Source organism: Gopherus flavomarginatus, chromosome 10, assembly GCF_025201925.1.
Source record: "Gopherus flavomarginatus isolate rGopFla2 chromosome 10, rGopFla2.mat.asm, whole genome shotgun sequence".
In the NCBI taxonomy this organism is placed as follows: domain Eukaryota; kingdom Metazoa; phylum Chordata; order Testudines; family Testudinidae; genus Gopherus; species Gopherus flavomarginatus.
Window position 1 is genome coordinate 53,232,266 of NC_066626.1, and position 21,718 is coordinate 53,253,983.

At 40.0% G+C, this 21,718-nt stretch overlaps 1 protein-coding gene across 2 annotated transcripts in view; it reads right to left on the reverse strand.

The window, feature by feature from the left end:
• GALNT13 (polypeptide N-acetylgalactosaminyltransferase 13) overlaps positions 1–21,718 on the reverse strand; it is a 362,438-nt gene that overhangs the window by 59,732 nt on the left and 280,988 nt on the right. For both annotated transcript variants that reach the window (XM_050969250.1, XM_050969251.1), the window contains exons 9-10: positions 14,107–14,246; positions 8,869–8,967 (exon numbers count right to left, since the gene is read on the reverse strand). In XM_050969250.1, the coding sequence (XP_050825207.1) occupies positions 8,869–8,967; positions 14,107–14,246 (239 nt within the window). The remainder of the gene's footprint in view (positions 1–8,868; positions 8,968–14,106; positions 14,247–21,718) is intronic.

Sequence of the window (21,718 nt, forward strand, 5' to 3'; positions counted from 1 at the left end):
TTCAGGGATCTCAGTATAACACCAATGCCCGATTTCCAGGGGGCAACTGTTCCTCAGAGACTCTGCCTCTGACTTTGATCAGAGACCAAGACAGAAAGCAAACTCTCCTGCTGCTCTCACAGATCCCTCTCCAAGGCCCACCACCTCGGAATAGAACTGTGCATAACCAAACTTATCAACATCACACCATGTCTTGGAAAAACTGAACATTTTCTCACATACTAAGAAGAACATGAAAGACCATAAACTCCACCTGATACCAGCGAAAACACTATGTTCCTGTGTTCATTATTTCACCTGAACATCCTAATTAAAAATGAATTGCAAAAGGCTAAATGCTAACAAAAAGGTGCTAACAAATCAAACATACAACATATTTTATGGTCATCCTTTAAGATTATATGTAGAATATAAGTGAAAAAGGCAATGGGGACATTTGCAGGTTATTTTTCTATTCTAGGGCTCTGTTCAGCCTTTAGTTGTCTGCACAGTTCACAGAATATTTTTGAGAGTCCTTGCTTTCACAGCCATCAATAACAACGAGGAGTCCTTGTGGCACCTTAGAGACTAACAAATTTATTTGGGCATAAGCTTTCGAGAGCTATAACTCACTTCATCAGATGCATGGAATGAAAACTACAGTAGGCAGGTATGTGCTGTAGATTTATACTTGCCTACTGTATTTTTCACCCCATGTATTTGATGAAGTGGGTTATAGCCCACAAAAGCTTATGTCCAAATACATTTGTTAGTCTCTAAAGCAGGGGTTCTCAGACTTTTGTACTGGTGACCCCTTTCACACATGAAGCCTCTGAGTGCAACCCCCCTTATACATTAAAAACACTTTTTTATATATTTAACACCATTATAAATGCTGGAGGCAAAGCAGGGTTTGGGGTGGAGGCTGACAGCTCGCAACCCCCCACGTAATAACCTCATGACCCCCTGAGGGGTCCTAACCCCCAGTTTGAAAACCCCTGGTCTAAGATGTTACAAGGACTCCTCGTTGATTTTGCTGATATAGACTAACATGACTATACCTCTGAAACCTATGGCCATCAATGTTGCCCTTTATTCTAAAGGTTACCTCCCTCTCAGAAGCAGCTGCATGTAGCTGAATCCAGTCTTACATTGCTCCTTAATTCTAACTTTTCCTGCACAGGGCAGTGGAGCTCATGGAAGGAGCAGCTGACGGTCCGTTCTGAAAATGAAAGTTCTAAAATGGAGCTAGAACTGCCAGCCACCGGCAAGGGGCTCACAAGGCTGTGTTCTTCCTCTGCAAATGGTGATCACCAAGGAGGGAGCTCTATATAACAGTAAATGGAGGGAAAGAAGACAAGATTTCCCTTATCTTGTCTCCATAGCCAGTGAAAGGTGGGATAAGCCCCAAACCTCTGCAGCCAGTAACTTTACTGGGGGAAGGAGATCCCAGACTCAACATGTATGGTCACTTTTTATTTTTTTAAATGTAGAAGAGATCCTGAATACAACCCAGGTTTCTCTAGCCTCACTTCTCTGGTCACACAACTGGGTTGACTACAGCTCCCTTCACTTCTCTTCCACAACCAGCTCTGTTTACTGACCTGGTGGGTAACTTTGCTTTCTGCATGGTTAACCTGGAGCATAAGAGGCATATGAGACCTTTCAGAGATTCTAAGCCTTAGTAGCACTATACTGTAACTTTTAGTCAGAATAAAAAAAACTTTATTTTTTCAGATTTCACTTAAAGAAAATATCCAGCTCAACCTAGACAGTCCTTAGGATCTAACTTACAGCAGGTTCTGGGGCTACTCTATGGACTGCAACATGGCTCAAAGTCTTCACAATGTTGCATACTGTGACCTCACCCCCTTATTATCCCTTCTCCCCCACCTATAAACCTGGCAGGTTCCTACATTAGTGCTGGTGCAGGAGTGCTCAAAATGCAGACTTCTGGATCTTTCTACAGCTCCTGCACCAGGGGAAACCTCCCTACACTGGACATGGGGCATTTAGGGCCCCTTTATATCTCATTGGCTCATTTACCTGAAGTAAAAGGCTAGAGCAGGAGTGAGGATCTCACTCGCAGTCTCCAAACACATAATATTTTTTTTAGTTGCTTACAGCCTGCCTCTACAAAGGACTGCACATTTCCAGAGATGAGCTGAACGCTGTTCACAGCACCATAGAGGAAGATCTCAGCACCTTGTAGAACTCACTCCAAATCAGCAACTGTAACATATAATTTAGGTTGACTATGCAATTATTATTCTTAGAAGAAGAAAAGAAAACCCCAACTGATGAACAGAAATAATTAAAAAATTGAATAGGGCAATTGCTGAGGAGTGGCTCAGCTTACCATACTTATTCCCTCATTTGGATAACTCTGAAATTTTTATCTGGATGCAACAACAAAAAGGATTTTTATAGAAAGCTTATCTCCCAGCTGTTAATAGTCATTTTCTGCTTTTGCTTTTACTAGTCTCAGATTTACAGTCAGCTATCACATAAAATATCCTTCTTATTCATGACATTTAGAAAGAGTACTTTCCAAGGTAAAAAGATTTGGTAAAAGCAATAATCTCTAATGTTGCATTAAAATAAAGCATAACATCACCCCGAATAAGCCAGCATCTTTAAAAGAAAGCAGCTTTCAGAATTACCATGCAACACTCTCTTGGGATGTTCCATTACAGCAGGACAGGATAGATCTGAGCAACCGTGACTAAAGACTCCCAGAAGAACTTCCTAGAATATGGTGGAATGAATGCCAAATAGGGAAGGATTACAGAATTGTGATGTTAAAAATGGAGAAACAGGGATTGCAAAAGTGACCACAAACATCACTGAATAACACCTTTGAGGACTTTACAAACACTGGGTCAAATTCACACTGACTTACAACACAGAGAAGGCCTTTGACAGCATTTTGCAAAGACATTCACCTCCTTTCACTATCAACAATTTCCATGGAGTTTCATGTTGTGAGGTGAGTTATGTGCGTATTATCATCTGCATTTTTCTGGTGGGGAAGCTGAGACAGAATGGTTAAGTGGCTTGCCCAAGGAGAGAGAGGGGTTCAGAGTTAGAAATGGAATTAGGACTCATTAATTCCTAGGGTGTGAGCCTCACCTCTGCTCCAGACTCTTTAAACTGGGTATAAGGATCAGAGTGGGGTAAAGGGACCCTAAATGTGCCATATGCAGCTGGGGAAGATGACCTCAGTGCCAATACTACAGAGATACCTGTAAGGCTCCAAGGACCTCACTGCAAACTGCCGCATAGGGGGAATGTTCAGGGAGGCCCGGGGGGCAGGAGGCAGTGCTTAATTTGTGCCAGGGCTGAGTCCTGGCACCTATAGGCTTAGCAGTTCATAGCCCCTGGGCTTTCCACATCAGTTATGAATGCACAATACTTGCTTGAGCCCTGGCACCTCTTCCATTACAAGTTAAGCACTGGCAGGAGGTCTCTGCTGTGTGTGTGTGTGCGGGGGAAGCGGTCTTTAGCACTCAGCAGAATTGAGATTCTGGACAGCCATATGGCAGCCCAAGGAAACAGCTGTAATTTAGACAGTTCCCCAATGCTGTCTAAATTGTGTACAGCCTCTTGCACCTAGAACAGTCCAGGATTAAGAGGATACAAAGGTGGCTTAAAGCTACTTTAGCCACTACCCCTGGGGAGTGAGTTCTGTGCTATGCTTCTTAGGGTATGTCTACACTTTGAGTAGCTGAGTGCGTGTGATTCCCAGCTCGAGGTGACATACTGGTGCTAGCTCTAATCGAGCTAGCATGCTAAAAATAGAGAGTAGCCACAGCAGTGCCCTGAGTATGTGCCTAGGGTCTTGGAAGGGCAAGTACTCAGGGGATCATTTATCCTGCAGCTCATGCTGCTGCAGCTACTCTCTATTTTTAGCAAGCTAGCTCAAGCATGCCTCCTTGAGCCACGGGCGGCTCTATGTATTTTGCCACCCCAAGCATGGCAGTCAGGCGGCTTTCGGACGGTGCGCCTGCGGGATGTCCGCCGGTCCCATGTCTTCAGCGAACCCGCAGTTGAATTGATGCCGAAGCCGCGGGACCGGTAGACCTCCCACAGGCATGCCGCCGAAGGCAGCCTGACTGCTTCCCTCATGGCGACCGGCAGTCCGTCCCCCGTGGCTTGCCGCCTCAGGCATGTGCTTGTTGCGCGGGTGCCTGGAGACACCCCGGCCTCAAGCTGAGAGTCACGCCCCCACTTTGCCACCTACACAGCTGAGTTGCAAGCGTAGACGAGGAAAACGAGACAGCACAGTTTCAGAAAGTCATCGTTAAAACCAGCTCCAGCATAAAATTATAAATAATTAAATAAGTAGCAAAATAAAAAAGAACTACACTGATCTACTACTATATACATTTCATAGCTCACTTGGTTTTTTCACTGTTCTCCCATTGCATCTGCCTTCATTGTTCTTCCTGTCAAGCTGACACCAATCCGTGTTTATATTTTGAAAATATAAAATCTCACTCCTTAATTTTAACCTGCTGCTAAAACTCAGAAGACGGGGAAAAAAACCCACTGCACAAGGTCTCTTCTAATCTAGGCTTCTCAAAAGGAGAGTTCTTTTGTTCATTTAGTTCTGAAGATTTAGTGACTAAAAGAAGAGCTATTACCACAAATGTCTGTTGATGGTTTTAAATTTCTTTTTATTAAACACCCCTCACTAGGAGAAAGGCTATTGTACTGAATGTGTCAAACACAATACAACCGCTGGATCTAAAGAAAGGAATGCAAAATAAGTGAAATGAATGAATGATGACCCTTGAAATTCGAGCTTTTTTGTTTGACTTATCTTTATAAGAGAAAAAGAGTGATTGATTATATATTCTTGCTCTTCCTACAAATGTGTGTGACTAAGGGAGACATTTCTCATCTATTACCATAGAAAGCCAATATTACTAAATTGTAATGCTTAAAAAAGAAAGCTTCTTTTGGTAAAGCTAACATATAGGAGTAGCAATTGTAAACTTGCATTAATCTCCAGTTCAGACGTTTTTTATTTCTTTTTCTTGTGTGTGAATGAGGGTACAATTAGATTATTGTTATGAGCAGAGGCTCTATTTCTGAATATCCACCTTAACAGAAGCCATTTCCATGGTAACATAATAAAAGAATAGCCATGATACCTATGGAGATGATTCCAGGCAGACAAACCACATGGCTGAGTCATTCTCTACCTGACCAGCAAAATCAACGGATTTCAGCTAAAACAAAAAAAATCCTAGAAGTCAGCTATTGCAAAAGTGGAATGAAACAATGAAGGGGCTTTACCTAGTGTCTGATTTTGATAAGCATTAATAATGCATCTTCCTGTGTGACTCACTCATTGTCAAAGTTCCATTTAATCAAAAATCTATCTGCAGGTACAGGTTTAATTGGCATTCCTCCCCCCACCATCAAATGGTGGGGAAACTTGAGGAGGCTGGCAGTGAAACGGAAACAGTCCCAGCAGTAAGGAAGAGACACATTTGCCAAGGGATAATAGGTAGCTCCTCCCCTGGGAGTCGCTGGCACCCACTGGCCAGCCGAGGGAGATGGGTGCTGATTGGCCAGCATTCTCCAGGTTCCAGGACTTAGCCAAGCACAGGGGCCACGTGTTGCCCCTTTCAGCTTCATTCCAGCAGCCGACCCTACCCACCTGAACTAGGAATGGGAAGCCAGCCTGACAGATGCTGCAGGGTCTAGCCAATCGCCTGTTTAGGGAGTCAGGAAGGAATTTTTTTCTCCTTTGGGCCAATTGGTGGAGGACCGGGAAGCTTTTTGCCTTCCTTGCAGCACCTTCAAGCCACAGTGGGTTAAGTAGGAAAATGCTTAGTACCCAGCTGAGTTACGAGGGTGGAGTTGTTTATTCATCATGGCATGCAGCCAGTTTCCAGTGCAGCTAAGAGAATAAAATGAATGGTTTCCAAAGGTAAAAAATGTAGGATTTTGATGATAGGCCTTGGGCTCAATGTGACAGGGTGAGACCTTTTGGCCCTCGCAACCTGAGGTCCCCACCCTGCTGTATAATTTGTCTCCTTCACACGGGAGGAGGGTGCTAGGATTCAGAGAACTGAGTCTCAGGGGATAGTCTGGGGAGATCCTACCCTGTGTTATGGGTTATATGGTACAGAGCCCTGTAACTCCTGCACTGGAACCAATTAAATACCTGATATAAAAGAGGATGGATGATGGGGTGGTAGCGCTCCTCTTCCGTTTTAAAGTTTAATACAAATTGTGGCCTTCCACTTAATTTCATGGATGTGTCTGTCCTCATTTTGCTGCTGTGTCCATGTCAAGGCGTATATGCTCTTTCTACTCAGACATCAGTACACAAAATCTATTGACTTTATTTAGAACCATTTCCCCATAGTGGAGGGCAGTATTTGGCTCCTAGATCCTTTAAAGTTTTTCCCTTGCACAAGAGCCAGTTTTAAAGTTGCAGTAAGTCGTACTGTACAGTTTGTAGCTTTTTTAAAAAGGGGTTAGTAGTTAACTCATCAATGCCCAGGATTGTGAGTTCAATCCTTGAGGGGGCCACTTAGGGATCTGGGGCAAAATCAGTACTTGGTCCTGCTAGTGAAGGCAGGGGGCTGGACTCAATGACCTTTCAAAGTCCCTTCCAGTTCTAGGAGATAGGATATCTCCATTAATTTAATTTTTTTTTAATTAATGCACCATAATTGGTGGTTAGCAGTTATCAAATGCACAGATCTGCATGGCCATGAAGCCTATTAAAGTATGGTATCCTGGCAACATTGCTAAAATGTAGGATAGTGATTTCTTCACCCATAATACATCAAATAAATCTAACATATAGTACTATACATGGCTTTATAATCAACAGAGCTTGTTTTCTTAAGACTATAAATGCAACATTTTCTGTAAAAGAAATGTTTCTGTAAAAGAAATGTTAAAATATATTTTCTAATATTTTAGCCTTAAAGTCCCTTGAAATGCTTTTGAGATGTTACAGTTACAAAATATTTTTAGCAAGATTTGTGAGCCATGGGATATTTGCCTCAAGCTGGGAAAGCTTGCACACTTTTTGTTCAGAAATCCTAATGAGCCTGGTATTATTTTTGACATTCTTTTCAATCTGAAATAGTTCTATTTCATAGCTATATTTTGTTAGCTATACAGTCCATCTAGCACTTGCATTCTGTCCTATTTTTCGCTTTCATTATGAACTCCCATTAATGATTATAGGAGTTATGTATGAGTACTGATGGATAATGGACCCCTATATTTAGGTCAAGTATGAATGGCTCATGCTGAGTCAGCAAAAACAACACCAGAAATATAACACTACTCATTTGCATAAGCAAATATAAAGATTTGAAGGTGCAATGGGTAAATTCACACTCTGCATGTGCATCCATTGTGCTTACTTGGAAATGTGACCCCTAGCGTGCATGTATGATGGACAAAAATAATCTGGAGATTTAAGAATCCTTCTGTGGATTGTGACACCAGCCAAGGGAAGCTCAGAATCTGCCATTGCCATTAAAGAAAAATATTAGGGTCCAATCCAGCAAACACAACTACCAGGCAAAGCTTTGAGTGCCCTGAGTAGCCCCATGAATGCCAGTGGGGCCACTCAGAGTAGTAAGCACTGTCCTGATAATTGGGTTTACGGATTTACCCTAATTGGGAGTTCAACTGTAAAAAGTCAGCAAACAACAAACAAAGATGGGAAAAGGTATGAAATAGTCCAAACAAAAAGACTTACTCATATAACTCAAGGACTGTGTTAAGATCATGCTTAGTAAACCAGAAAAGTGTAGAACCAGAAATCAGTGAACCAAAACTGGTGTGTTAGACACTAGACCTAATTGGTGGACAAAATAATGAGGGGATGGGCTATTCTCTTTGTGGGTTCTTAAAGAAAGGCTTGGGAGAAAAATTGGATACTGGAGCGAGCTTCATCATTATAACTATTACCCTCTCACCTCCCCACACATCTCCTGGGACCCCAGGCCTTCATCATCCTAGTCACGGGAGATGTCCAGGCCAGGCCAGACCAAGCCGGAGAGAGGGATGCAGATGACATGATCACTTCTACCAGCTCCAGCTGAAGCCCAAACACCCAGGTGGGATGAAGTGGGATTTGATTTTAACAGCAGCAGCAACAGCTCCAGCCCATCTCAGCTAACTTGTCTTTTCCCAAAAGGGACAGTAACTACCATCTGATCTATCTCCGAGACTGTCAGACAAGGGTTTTTTTCCTTCTAAAAGCTCTCTCCAGCTAAAGGGAAAGGGAACAAGGGATGTTATTAAAGTAAAAGCTTATTTAATACTTTACATTTCTAACGCTGTAACTGTTTTCCTTCCTCAAGCGTTTGGCCAGAGCTGCAAATGCGGGTCTGTGTGTACAACATATACGTATGCAAAGTTTGTAGCCACTATCTGAAAATTAGGCCTTTCGAGTATTGTTAAAATTCATAAGTGGCAGGAGGTTAAGTAGTAAGTTTTGCGCAATAATTGCAACTATAACTTTTGTTTTATTACCTCTGAATACAAAGGTGATTCTACACACCTACATTTCTGCTGCAATACCAAAGCACAGTTAGGTAAGTAAACTGTTTCAGTGCTGCCAAAAGTAAAAGGTACATGGGACAATATATGTTTGTTGCCCTGTGAATATTTAATATTTAAATACCAACACTTAAAAATACCATCCCATCATTCTTCATCAGTAAAGAAGCAGCAGTGAAGTGTTGAAGGGAGACATTTTAGCTTTGACTCTCTTTTAGCCTCAGCACTACCTTCAGTGAATTTAAATCAGGGTGTTTATATATATTATTTAGAAGGTTGTTGTGCCTTAGTTTCCACACCCGCAGATTAACGATACGGTGTAGCTAATTTTTTTTTTACCTGATTTCCTCCCATGCCATGGCAGTTGAATATACCCACTTTTTCATTTTCTTTACGGCCCATGTTATCCAAACACTGGTTGGTTTCAACATTTCTGATCTGAAGAAACAAAAGTGAAAACAAATGCAGGTAGTTAAAAGGAAAAGAAAAAGAAAAGAAAAGAAAGCAGAAGACGCTGCAAAAAACATTAGGATTAAATTTGCAGACCTAGGCACTACAGATGCCCTTTGAAAAATGTAATTCCAAACCTCACATTTATGTGTGAAAATAAGATAACTGCATGAGCAACTACCCATCTGAATGTTCAGTTACATGATCTGAATGCACCAATGTTTTAAAGCTGCAACATGTATGTACGTTCCCAGCTTTGAACAAAAAACATCTTCAAGCACGTGAAAAATATCACAAAGCAGTACATTGTGATTTAAATGATACCTTAATTGTATGTATTAAAAATTCACCTCTCCCTCCATGTCAATGGACTGTTTTGCCTTAATTAGCTAATAAAATATGACCTTTCCTGAAGAAAGTGATATAGGACAAAATTATTTTTCTTCAAAATTCATCCTAGTTTTTTAAGTGCAGCAGGGCTGATTCAACTCTCCATCTTTCCCAGGTGGAGCCACTGAGTAACACACAATTCCTGTGTGTGCTCCTTTGAGATAAGACCTTAAAGCCTGCGGCCCCATCTGCTCTGCACAGACTTTAACAATCTTATGGCACTTTCATAAGTGTAATGATTTGCCCTGATGCCCTTTGACTAAAAGTGGTTCTCTCTCCTCCATTGTAATCCAATATACTGTGCAGTTGGCTATCACCAGCATGTGTTGCTCATATTTTAACACAAGGCTCCAACTAAATATTTCCCCTTACTCTGTGACAACCCTTCCATCCTCCTGGGTGCACACAGTTACAAAGGAGTGAGAAATTTGGAAATCTTTTTTTTTTTTCCATTTCAACAAAATCATTTGCTCAGAGCAATAAACATGGAATAACGCACTAGATGGGAAACTTCTCTTCAATGCACTTTAATAGCATATTCTGAAAACACAATGATGGCTTGACCTTCAGTAGTGCTGAGCACAGAGTTCCCACTAAAGTCAGTGGGAACTTAACATGCTCAAACCTCTGAAAATCAGACCATGAATATATTGATAGTTTATCACGTCTAACAAATGCAATTGTGTGTGTGCAAGTGCACAAGTGTAATAAAGCAAACGTTGTAGATAGATTTTATATGGGGTATCACCCCCCCAGGGAATACTTTTTAAAATATAGTTGGCATAATCTGGTGTATTCCCAAGGCAAAATATTTGCTCTTTGAGAGTTCTGGTAAGGCATCCCTAGAAAAGATGATTTTGTAGTATCTGGGTACCTGTTTAAATCCTTATATTGTGTCCATCAACATGGTGCCTGCGTGCCCACTTCCCCAGAAAAGTAGGTGAATTCAGAAACAGTCTCCTCAACCCTTTCCTTCACTTTGCAGACAGAACTGAAACAAGTGACACTACAATCCCTTTTGAGGCCCCATCAGCACACCATGTGATACTGTCTAGCACCCCAAAGTTTCAGTGAAGCTGCATGTACCAAGTGTGTAAAGTGCTCATCGTGCACATAAGTTATTCTTTTATTTATTACCTTTCTTCAGAAGAAAGGGGCTTAGACCCTAAAGAATGTGACTAACAAATAAAAAATTTCCCCGTCAGTAGGAGAGGGGGAATTTCCAACCGCAATACACAAAGTAAAAATGCATCTTTAGCTCTCATGCATCCTTTATGAAAAACCATTGTGACACTGCATAATTCCAAAATACTTCAATGTCTTGATTAAACATTTATATTAAATACAATTATCCATCAACTGCAATTACAAATACCACTTACTGAAGCCTAACTGGTACTGTATGTATGGGATAAATCAAGCTGGAATGTAATTAATCAGAATTAAATCAGCGAATCAAGTAAAATCAGATTATTTTAATATATTGCACAATGCCAAGGAGGACTGGAAGAAGACTGTCTTTAGAACCTAACAACGTTGCTCCTTAATCAACTAAAGGAGGTCACTATTCACAAACACAAGGCTCTCATTCAGATGCTCAGTGGTGTTATTTTACAGCCCTCTGGGGCCTTACTGGTCCAGGGAAAAAGAGACTCTGACAGGAAATTCAACTAAGGAGTCTTACATGATGACTTATCACTAAGAAATTTGGGGTGATAAAGATATCTGTTTTTAAATTGCTTTCCTTCCCTCAAAGGAAACAATCAGGGTGTTTGCTCTTAAACAGTTTATTTATTTAACTCAGGCTTGTTTAAAACTCTGCTGTGCAAGCTAGATGTGTGGCTTTCTGGGGTATCTGAGGTCCATAAGGCTGGATAATATGCCCACACATCAGCCTGATCTCTTTAGAGACAGGTTGGTCTGGTGTATATGGAAATGAGCCTTCTGTTCTGCAGACAGGAGCTATGGAGCAGCTTGAGGGATTGAGTTCATTTATAAGTGAGCAGTGTTACTCCCAGTTCTAGCCCTATCCTTCTTCATTGCCTTCTCGTCTACAGTCTGTAGCAGGCTTCATGTATGACTCAAATGAGGGGAAAGAGAAGTTTCCAGGACTAGATTGTTCTATTATTAAAAAGCAGAAGCAGCTTCAGCTGCTGAGGACTACTCCTATCCTGAGTCAGGGGCAGTTGTGGACAAGCTGCTCTCCATATGTGGTGGGGGAGAACCCTATCTCACATGGTTGTTGAAGGAGGCTCCCTGTCCAAGCTTTATTTGCCTTTTCACACCAGCATCTCATTATTCACTCATATTAAATGTGTGATCCACTAGAACAGCTAGATCCCTTTCTGCAGTACTGCTGCCTAGACAGTTATTCCCATTCTATATTTGATTTTTCCTTCCTAAGCATAGTACTTTGCATTATCATTACTGAGTTTCACTTTTGATTTCAGACCAATTCTTCAGTTCATCAAGCCCATTTGAATTCTAATCCTGTCTCCAAAGCGCTTGCAACACCTCTCAGCTTGATATCATCAGTAAATTCTATAAGTATGTTCTTGTAACACACTGCTGGGAATACTGACAGCTGTGTGCCACTGTTACCTCTCTGCCTGGGTAAGAGTGAGTTTTGCTGGTGATTAGACTGTGTGTCAGCTCCCTGCCACACCAGAATCCCTCACCAGCAAACTCCCCAAGGGCTCTCCTGGCCCAAGCCTTGCCTAGCAGATAACAATCTGTGAACTCCAGCCACCAAACTCCTCAGATATGTTTCTCTGCAGTGCACAGTCCCTGCCATTGTGCAATCACAGAAGATGTTGAGTTCACTGTTCAGTACATCACTGCTTATTAATTTAACTGGGGTAAATATAGCCTTACCTTCAAACACAGCACTGAACTGGTTTATAGTAAAAGTATACAAAAGAGCCTTGATTAAATGATACCAAATAAAAGGGATCAAGGTAGAGATGTCACAAGCAAATTAAAGTGAAAATATGCATCCAAAAGTCTAAAACTTAATCTAGCAAGATATAGTTTTGTTCAAGATGGTTTCTCTCACCCCCAGTTTCCTTTTCAGCTTTTTACTGGCCAGGACCTATCACAGAGATGAAATTGCTTGGTTTCTGTGTCTCCTAAGGTGGAGGATAAAGATAGTCTCTCTCGCGCCCCATCCTCTTTATATCTCCACAGGGATGTTTTTGTGTTATAAGGCAGGAAGGCTCCCAATTGATTCAGTCTTCTGTGCATCTCTTTGGGGTGAAGAAGCCCAGTTAATTCTCTGAGTCTCAAGTTCAGGATCAGGATAGGCTTTGCTGGTTTAGTTCGATGGCTTTGTTTACTGCTAATTGAGGTAAAACCATATCACTTTCTCTAGGACAGACCTGCTTATCACCTTTACCTAGGCTAGGTTGTCTGGCCTTAAACATGTTTTAGTAACATCATACAAAGGGAGTTCATAACTCACATATAATGTTATGCGCTAACATATAATGTTATATATATAATATATAACACATAACAATGTTATAATGTTAACATTCATCTAAATAGCCTTTAACCTGTTCTTTCCGTGTTTTGGCCTGGGATCCTTCCCCCTTGTTGTTATTAATTGTGTTAAGCATCTGATCTCCATTAACATTTTTAGTGAAGACTGAAACCAAAAAGGCATTCAACACATCAGCTTTCTCTGTTTCATCCATTATTTGCTCTCCTTCCCCATTAAGTAATAGACATATCATGTCCTGTGGGTCTCTCACTTCTGCTCTTTTCAAATTTCCAGTATTATTATCTATAGGTGAAAAAAATCCACCTTTGCTGCTCAGCTGGCAGCCAACAGCTGAAATTGACAAGCAAGAGTTTTAGTTCACAGATGCTGCCTGAGTTTTTGTTCTTGTTTCCATAGAAACCAAGACCATATTGATGAAAATAAGGTGTTTTTAATGACTATTTTATAATTTTCACATACTCAGGTTTGCTATTCTGACATTCTCTTCCAAAACCCTATTATTTCATGCTTATTAAGTACGTTCTCTCTAACACCATGTTTAACTTAGTTTTTAAATAGTTAGACTAAAAACCCTAGTGTGGATTTTACTTTGCATAGTAATTCCAAATTCTTACAATGTTGAGGTTACTTTGCTGAATGTAAGAAAAACACAAGCCCTTTTGATTGCTGTTCTACCAGTAGTTATATTCTTGCACAAGTATTTAGAGCTTTTAAAAGTCAGCTCAGATAAAACATAAAATAATATTTTAAATAGTAAGTTATCTGACATTTAAAGAGGTCTCTGCACTTTGTTGCATTAAAATCTGTTGTTTGTTAGGAATGTTTGTGATATTCAGCTGTAAGCTACACCACCAGATGACAGAGCATAAATGAACAAACCAATTTGGCAAAAATGACCTCAGTTATATTGCTCTATCCATAATCACATAAATGCTACTGGAAAGCATTTTCTCCAACTAATGCACATTATTTTCATTTAAAAAGTATTAGTCACAAGAATTATTTTTCCCAACATGATATGCAGTTAAAAAGATAAACATTTAGGTATTAACATTTATGAAGAGACATCCCCTTATGAAGCACGCAAAAGAAAAGCAGTATGTTTAAAATAAAAAGATCAGATGTGGGGAACATTTCAAAGCATTTAATTGAGAACACTACAGAAACTCTAGCTCATTAGCAATGCCCCCAAATGCACAATATTTTTTTACTTAACCAAAAGAAATAATTCATACCTCACCAAGTGAATAATAGCGTCTTGGAATCTGAGAATCTGGATAGATGTTTTCCAGGTACCATGAAAAGGGTTTACACTTCAGATTTTCTCTTAGTGCTTTTCTGACTGACACATCACCATAATCCACTTTGACAACACCTGGAATTTTTCAGAGAAATATATAATCAACGTAGAGTATTCTTTACAGCTACACAAAAATTTCATCATTTTATCATTTTCTAATTCCTATAACACTGCTCTACAGCCAAAATGCTTCTGAAATAAATGTAGTCCAACTTTACTAATTCTGGGTCACTGAGAACAAAAATGATGCTTAAAATTGTTGATTGGCTCTAGTTTTCAAGATATGCTATTGGGTCAGTATATACGACCCTTGACTTGGGAATGGCGGAGGATAAGTGAGTTATAAAGGGAAGGGATCTCATTTTAAACCAGAAATGACTAAAATACATCTTTGACTGGATCCATGAATAAATCTATGACTGGGTTTGGACAATACTTGTTTTTTAGGCAAAACAATGAAGGATGCAATCTGAAGCTGGTATTGCGTCATACATGATATGAATTGCATCATGTTATTCCTAGAAGTCATGGATGATGCAATCATAACGAAGCTTACATCACTCTGCTGAACAAATTGCCCTATATCAGCTCTAGAAATCATACAGTGTCATGCTCTCTTCTTTGTCAGTGTTTGATTTTGCAAAGGGACACATTTCTGTTTAGCCCAAGTGAGCAGAGATGCCTCGTACTTGTGTGAACAGTGCAGATAACTTCTGCTATGTTTGTGGTGAAGTGACTTTTGCATCACAAAAGCGCAGTATAACCACTCTGGTTAAGAAAGCCTATCACCTTTATTTTGGCTGCAAAATTGGAGATCAGGACAAGAGATGGGCCCCACACATATGCTGCAACACTTGTGCAACAAATCTTCGCCAGTGGTTGAACAGGAAAAGGAAATCTATGCCTTTTGCAGTGCCAATGATTTGGAGAGAGCCAACAGATCACACCAGCAATTGTTACTTCTGCATGGTGCCTCCAGTTGGGAAAGGTGTGTCAAAGAAGAAAAAGTGGACTGTGCATTATCCAAACATTCCATCAGCTATACGCCCAGTACCTCACGGAGAAGGACTGCCGGTTCCTGATGCACCAGAATCATTCTCACTTGAGTCAGACGAGGAAGAGGAAGAAGATGAAACTTCTGGTCCTGAGCCATCAATGTCACAGGACCCACATTTTCTCCCATCCTCCTCCTCTGAATCACACCTCATAACACAAGGTGAACTGAATGACCTTGTCAGGGATTTGGAACTACCCAAGAGTAAGGCAGAGCTGTTGGGCTCCAGACTACAGCAGTGGAACCTCCTGGCAGGCTATCAGGGCAAATGGAGCCCATCAATGCTTGCAGACTATTGCTGGACAGTGACAAGAGATGCTCCATTTAATGAATACAAGAGACAAGCCAAGAAGCGCCGGGTAGACACTGAATAGGACTAAACTATGTATATAATAGTTTTTTGCCTTTTGTTTCATAATAAATTTTATTTATAGAACCCTTTTGCTGATTTTTAAAAAGTGTTACATAAACAGGACAGGTGAAATATTATCATGTAAAGCAACCATAAATACATGAAAAGACCTAAGTTTACAATTTATGATTAAAACTCTACTATCTACACAATATACATAGACATAAAATGTAAAAACTTAAATATCTTAGAAACAGTAGCCAATCAGTTGTTTTAATTGTCATATTTGAATTCAGCACATCAAAATACATAATAAATATCACATTTTATCTCTGAAGCAGACGACTTCTCAAAAATTGTAGACCAGTGTAATTATAGCTCGACAAGATACAATTGCATGTAGCAGCTGTTACAACACTGATATTTTTGCTGCCATCCACTTTAGGAAATTAAAGGCTAATAAAAACAATATCTGTACTATTTATAATTTTCTAATATGTAAAAGTATAGCCATACAAATGTCTTGGTTCCCATCTTGGATAGTTAATGACATATGGTATGAAATATTATTTATTTAGTAGCTCAGAATCAAAGTTAAATTTGAACTAACCTAAATAACTGAGATCCATATCAATTTATCCAGCTTCATTTTATATATAGAGATTTCAAAACAGATAATTTTAAGTTCTATGATTCACACTGTTTTCTTTTGCTTTAGTTTACCGGTGTTTCTATGTGCTTTGATTTTCTAAGAGAGAAAGAAAAAAATAGCCATCTAATATTTAAGTACAGTTTTAAAAGACATCTTGCTGGTGTGTTCAAATTTAACAAATTGTTTTGAGAAAAATAACTTGAGAGGAAGATGGATTATTTTATCAAAACCCTCAAAAATGGGTTCATTGTCTTTAAAAAGTTGACCAACTGTCATAAAGAACCCACTGTCTTATTGCAAGTATGGAAGTAACAGTGCTGCCTTTTTCAATCAATTTTGTTATTTCTATGGAAGAAAATCTTGCCTTTCTTTCCCTCTACTCTATGGGTTCATGCTGCCCATGAGGCACTGAGAACTAATGCTCCACACCTGCAACATAACCACCAGCACAAGCTGGTGCAGATAGTCTCATAATTTGCTGTCGTTATAAACCAACAGCAAATTACTACCCCTTGGAAGAAGAAAAACAAGGAGGAGATTGTACCTTAAAGAGGTGTCCCAGAGGCACAATGCCTCCTGGTGCTACTGTGGCATGGTGCAGTTTACACATTGCCCCTTACTCACAGATGAACCTAAAGGCACAGTCAAGTGCTAATATCTGTTCATTAAAATAAATACAATCACTATACAATCCGCTTTTCTACAGTCAATATATGCTCAGAAAGTCATGTTCTCGGCAATCTAATTTGCATCTTATTTTCATTTTTCTGGTTATGGGATTGGACATTGCTTTTGTCATTCCCAGAAGTTATAACACAATTTATCCCATAACCATTGAAATCATTTCCTTGACATTCCTACTTCTTAAATTTTACACTTATGCTTGCAATCTAAATCTGTTTGTCATTATTCACTCTCCTCTCTCTGTTTGAGTTTGACTGTTTCTAAAGGACTTCTCTGGAAAGAAAAGAATGGACCGATATACTGACATGTTCTCTGGAGAATATACAGGTCCCAATTTCTTCTCTCTGTTACATCTATGTAAATCCAAAGTAATTCAATTGATTCAATTACTACAGGATAAGGTGAAATCAATAAGATGAAATTCAATAAAGGTAAGTGCAATGTACTACACTTAGGAAGGAAAAAATCAAATGCACAAACACAAAATGGGGAATAACTGGCTAGGCAGCGGTACTGCAGAGAAACATCTAGGGCTTATAATGGATCACAAATTGAATATGAGCCAATATTGTGATGCTATTGCAAAAAAGGCAAATGTCAATATAGAGTAGTATTAACAGGTGTGTCATATGTAAGAGACGGGAGATAATTGTTCCACTCTACTTGGCACTGGTGAGACCTCAGCCAGACAACTGTGCCCAGTTTTGGGTGGCACAGTTTAAGAAAGACGTGGACAAACAACAAAAATAAGAGGTTAGAAAATATGACCGATGAGGAAAGGCCAAAAATAAAATTCACATTTAGTCTAGAGAACAGGAGGCTGAGGGGGAACATGATACAGTCTTCCAATATGTAAAAAGTTCTTATAAGAGGATTGTGATCAATTGGCCTCTATGTCCACAGAGGGGAGAAGTGGTAGAAATTGGCTTACTTGGCAGTAGGGAGATTTAGATATTAGGAAAAAAAACCTCTCTCCATAAGGACAGGTAATCTCTGGAACATGTTATGTAGGGAGGTTGTGGAGTCCCCATCATTGGGTTTTTTTAAGACCGGTTAGACAAACAACAGTCAGGGATGGTCTAGGTATACTTAATCTTGCTTCAGCATTGGGAGATGGACAAGATAACTTCTTGAGGTCCCTTCTAGCTCTACATTTTTATGACTCTAAGATCAATATAATTATTCATTGCAACTGACAGCAGAATTTGTTCCACTGCCGCTAAAGAGCTATATTGTTTCCTAAGGCTCCCAGCTTTAGAATGGTTGATAGCATTTTTTTTTATTAAGTCTAGAGTTTCATGAGATAATGGACTTTAAACTCACAACATTCTAATTACCTTTGTACCACCTCTTTGATTTTGACATGTCTTTAGCGCTTGTTATCTTGAGAGCTGTTAAACACAGAATCAATGGTGTAGACTATACAAAAGCCCGCAACCCTAGCTTTCAAATGGTATAAAACATTGCTCTAGAAATAAAGAGCAATGGCTGCCAAAAGCATGCTGTAATCACGCATGAACTACCTTTCCACTTGCCAAAAACTATGTAGGGTGCCTTTCTGTGCAGGAGCTTTAGTTCCAAACTTGATAAAGCACAAAGAGATGGGGTTGACAGGCAAGTCTCTTTATATTTGGAAAAAGAGAATGGTCCTCGGTCTGGGGATAATTAGCAGAATATAAATAAGGTTATAATCCACCACAAGATACATTTGCCTCTCAGTCACATTCTAGATCAGCTTTTCCTAAAATAGAGATGTCTTGAGGCTGAAGTGGAAAATATTTGCAATAGAGCTCTGGTTTAAAAGAGTTTAGTTGTTCAAAAAAAGTTTTGGATAATTCTTAAAATGAAGACAAATTGTATAAACCCAGAAAAATGAACTCTGACAACACATTAGCCATCTCAGTTTTTTATCTTTTGAGTTTGACTAATGAAAGTGTGTTTCACAGCTCTGAAAATTTTCTTGACAGTTATCTAATCATATTAATGATACACACCAATGGTAATTTTCAGTTTATATAAAAATAAGCTTGCTGATTTTGTATTTCATCAGCATTCCTATTTGTTAATGCAAAGAGAAAGTCTAATCATGTTAGTGAACTTTATACCAAATGAATTAAAAAAACCTAATTTGACAGTGGAAAATTATTTCTACTCTGTCTCATCTTATCTGAGAAACAACATTTTAAGTGACGTTATGGCTCACCTTTATTTGGAATAAAAAGATAAGAGATTTTGTGGGGTTCAGACTTGAATGAATAAATATTTTTATTTGTTATTTTATTTACTGTCAAAATTTAACAGCTGTTTGAAGTGATAATTGCCTCCCTCACTCATAAGGCAAATTTTTTTAGTAAAAAAGGGATGCACCAGAGAAGGGGGGTCATCTTATGAACGGGTATAGAGAGGGAGAGGTGGGACACAGCCCCTCCCCCCAACAGAGGGAGCAAGGAGAGGCAGCACAGCCAGCAGAGCCAGAAGGGAAGAGGCAGGGCCAGTCTCTCCACTTCTGGCTATGCTGCTCTTCCCCCAGCCTCTGAAGCAGCTGCAGCTCCGGGGCTGGTAGGCTGCAGCCATGCCGCTCGGCCCCACCCACCAGAGCAGGCTGTGGCCACGCCACCTGGCCCAGCCTGCTGGAACATGCTGCAGCTGCGCCACCAGGTCTGGTCAGTCAGAGCAGGCTGTGGCCATGCTGCCCATTCCGCCAGAGCAGCTCCGGCCAGGCCAGAGACATCCTCTCCTGGCCCTCCCAGATAAGGTGGGAAGGAATGGGATAGGGAGAGTGTGGGAGTCCCAGACTAGGGGTGGGGTAATGTGGGGGATGGTCACAGGGGTTACTCCCCTGACCCCCAACTTCTCCCACTCCAAAACATTTCCCGATCAGTTGCTGTGCTGGCCGTCAGGGTAAGCAGCTGGTGCGCCAGGACACTTTGTTTACTTAGGTTTACCTCTGTGCCTGCGGAAGCTTGAGGTAAAGAAACCATCTTGGCCCCCCACTGCCTTATCCTGATGGCCCGGGAGCCAAAGTTTGCTGATCTCTGAATTATAGGGTCGGCTTATGAACGGGTCATAAAAAGTTTCCATTTTTACTTATCCATCTTGGGAGGGTCGGCTTATAAATGAACTGCCTTATGATCAAGTATGTACAGTATATTTGGAAGTTAAATAAATTAGTTTTGCATTTTGTTCTAAAAGTATTAAAGGCCTGTTTTCATTCTTGACTTATCCATCAGGTGAGTAAGTTCTATAGTCCAGGGCCAGCTCCTGTATCTTCCACTAATAAGCCTTGCTCTACTGGTCAACACTTTCATGGTTCCCAGGGAATCTACCTGGTGTGAGCAGACATAACTGAGGAGGGAGAGGCATTCCCTCAGATACCTAGGGCCAGTTCCATGGATGGCTTTGAATGTTAGGACTGAGACTTTCCACAGGCCTCTCTATGCAAGAGGAACCCAGTGCAGAAAGCATAGCTTGGTGGAGATGTGTTCATAGTGACACACGTTGCTAAGCTGGGTTACTGAATTCTGCACTAGTTGGTGCTTTTCAGGGCATGCTGCTTCATTCCTAGAGAAAATGGGTTGCAGTACTCAAACGTGTAGCCAAATCTATGTCCAATAGAATGGGACAATCTCTGGCCACTTATACATGGATATAGGGAATTTCTTTTGCCACCCAGGCTATATGGACTTCAAGAGGGTTGTGCATGGTCATAGAGGTCCTCCCATGCAGATCAGATTGTATGATTGGGACCTAAACCAGAGGTTCTCAAACTTCTTTACACATTGTGAGACACAACTCAATAGAGAGACTGCTTCATGGATACTTCCCTTCCTATTTATCATCAGATAGCATACCTCTGGCAATGACAGTAATTCATTATATACAAGAGCATTAAGAGATAAGAACTCAAAGCATTTCAAATGAGTTATAATGAGCACCATGTGAGCATGCAATACTCTGCAGACCTTCAACAAGGAATCCACAGTTCAGTTTGAGAAGTGATGCGCTCAAAACACAAAATAGATGAAGGGAGAGGGGAAATCCAAACAAGTAAGGTGGCCAGATTGTGGCTGGCTACATCCTAATAGTAGATTCTCATTCAAATTAAAGGAATATATAGACTGTCTCCAACTATCTCATAACTTCGCAATATTTAGTCTATTGATTTCTTGAGGATATCATGGTAGATGAAAATGCATAAGAAGGATTTGAATTAGAAGGCAGTAGTCTTGTGAACCAGATATAGGAGGGTGTTCCATATGTGGGAAACAGCATGGAAGAAACCACATAAATGTCTGCAGTCAAAACACACACACATACACATATATATATATATATATATATATATATATATATATATATATATATATATATATATATATATATATATATATATATATATATATATATATATATATATATAATGGGCCAAATTCTGCCCTTGACAGCATGCACATTAAGGTCAGCGAGAGAAAAGTCCTCATCTCAGAACAAAATATGGCCCCGAATCTGAGTTATCGCTTCACAAACAAGGAATTTCAAGGCTTGCAAGTGTTTCTACAGCCTGTGATTTTTCTGTGATTAGCGTTCCCTTATTTCATTAAACTGCTTTATTTCAGTTAGTTTACCACATTGCAGCCTAACATTAAAAAATGAGGCATTAGTCACTTGAACTGATTATTTTGTTTGCAACACACAACAATCTGAATCTTCATTTTTAAACAGCTGCACAACTATGGTGACCAGATGTCCTGATTTTATAGACACAGTCCCGATTTTTGGGTCTTTTTCTTATATAGGTGCCTATT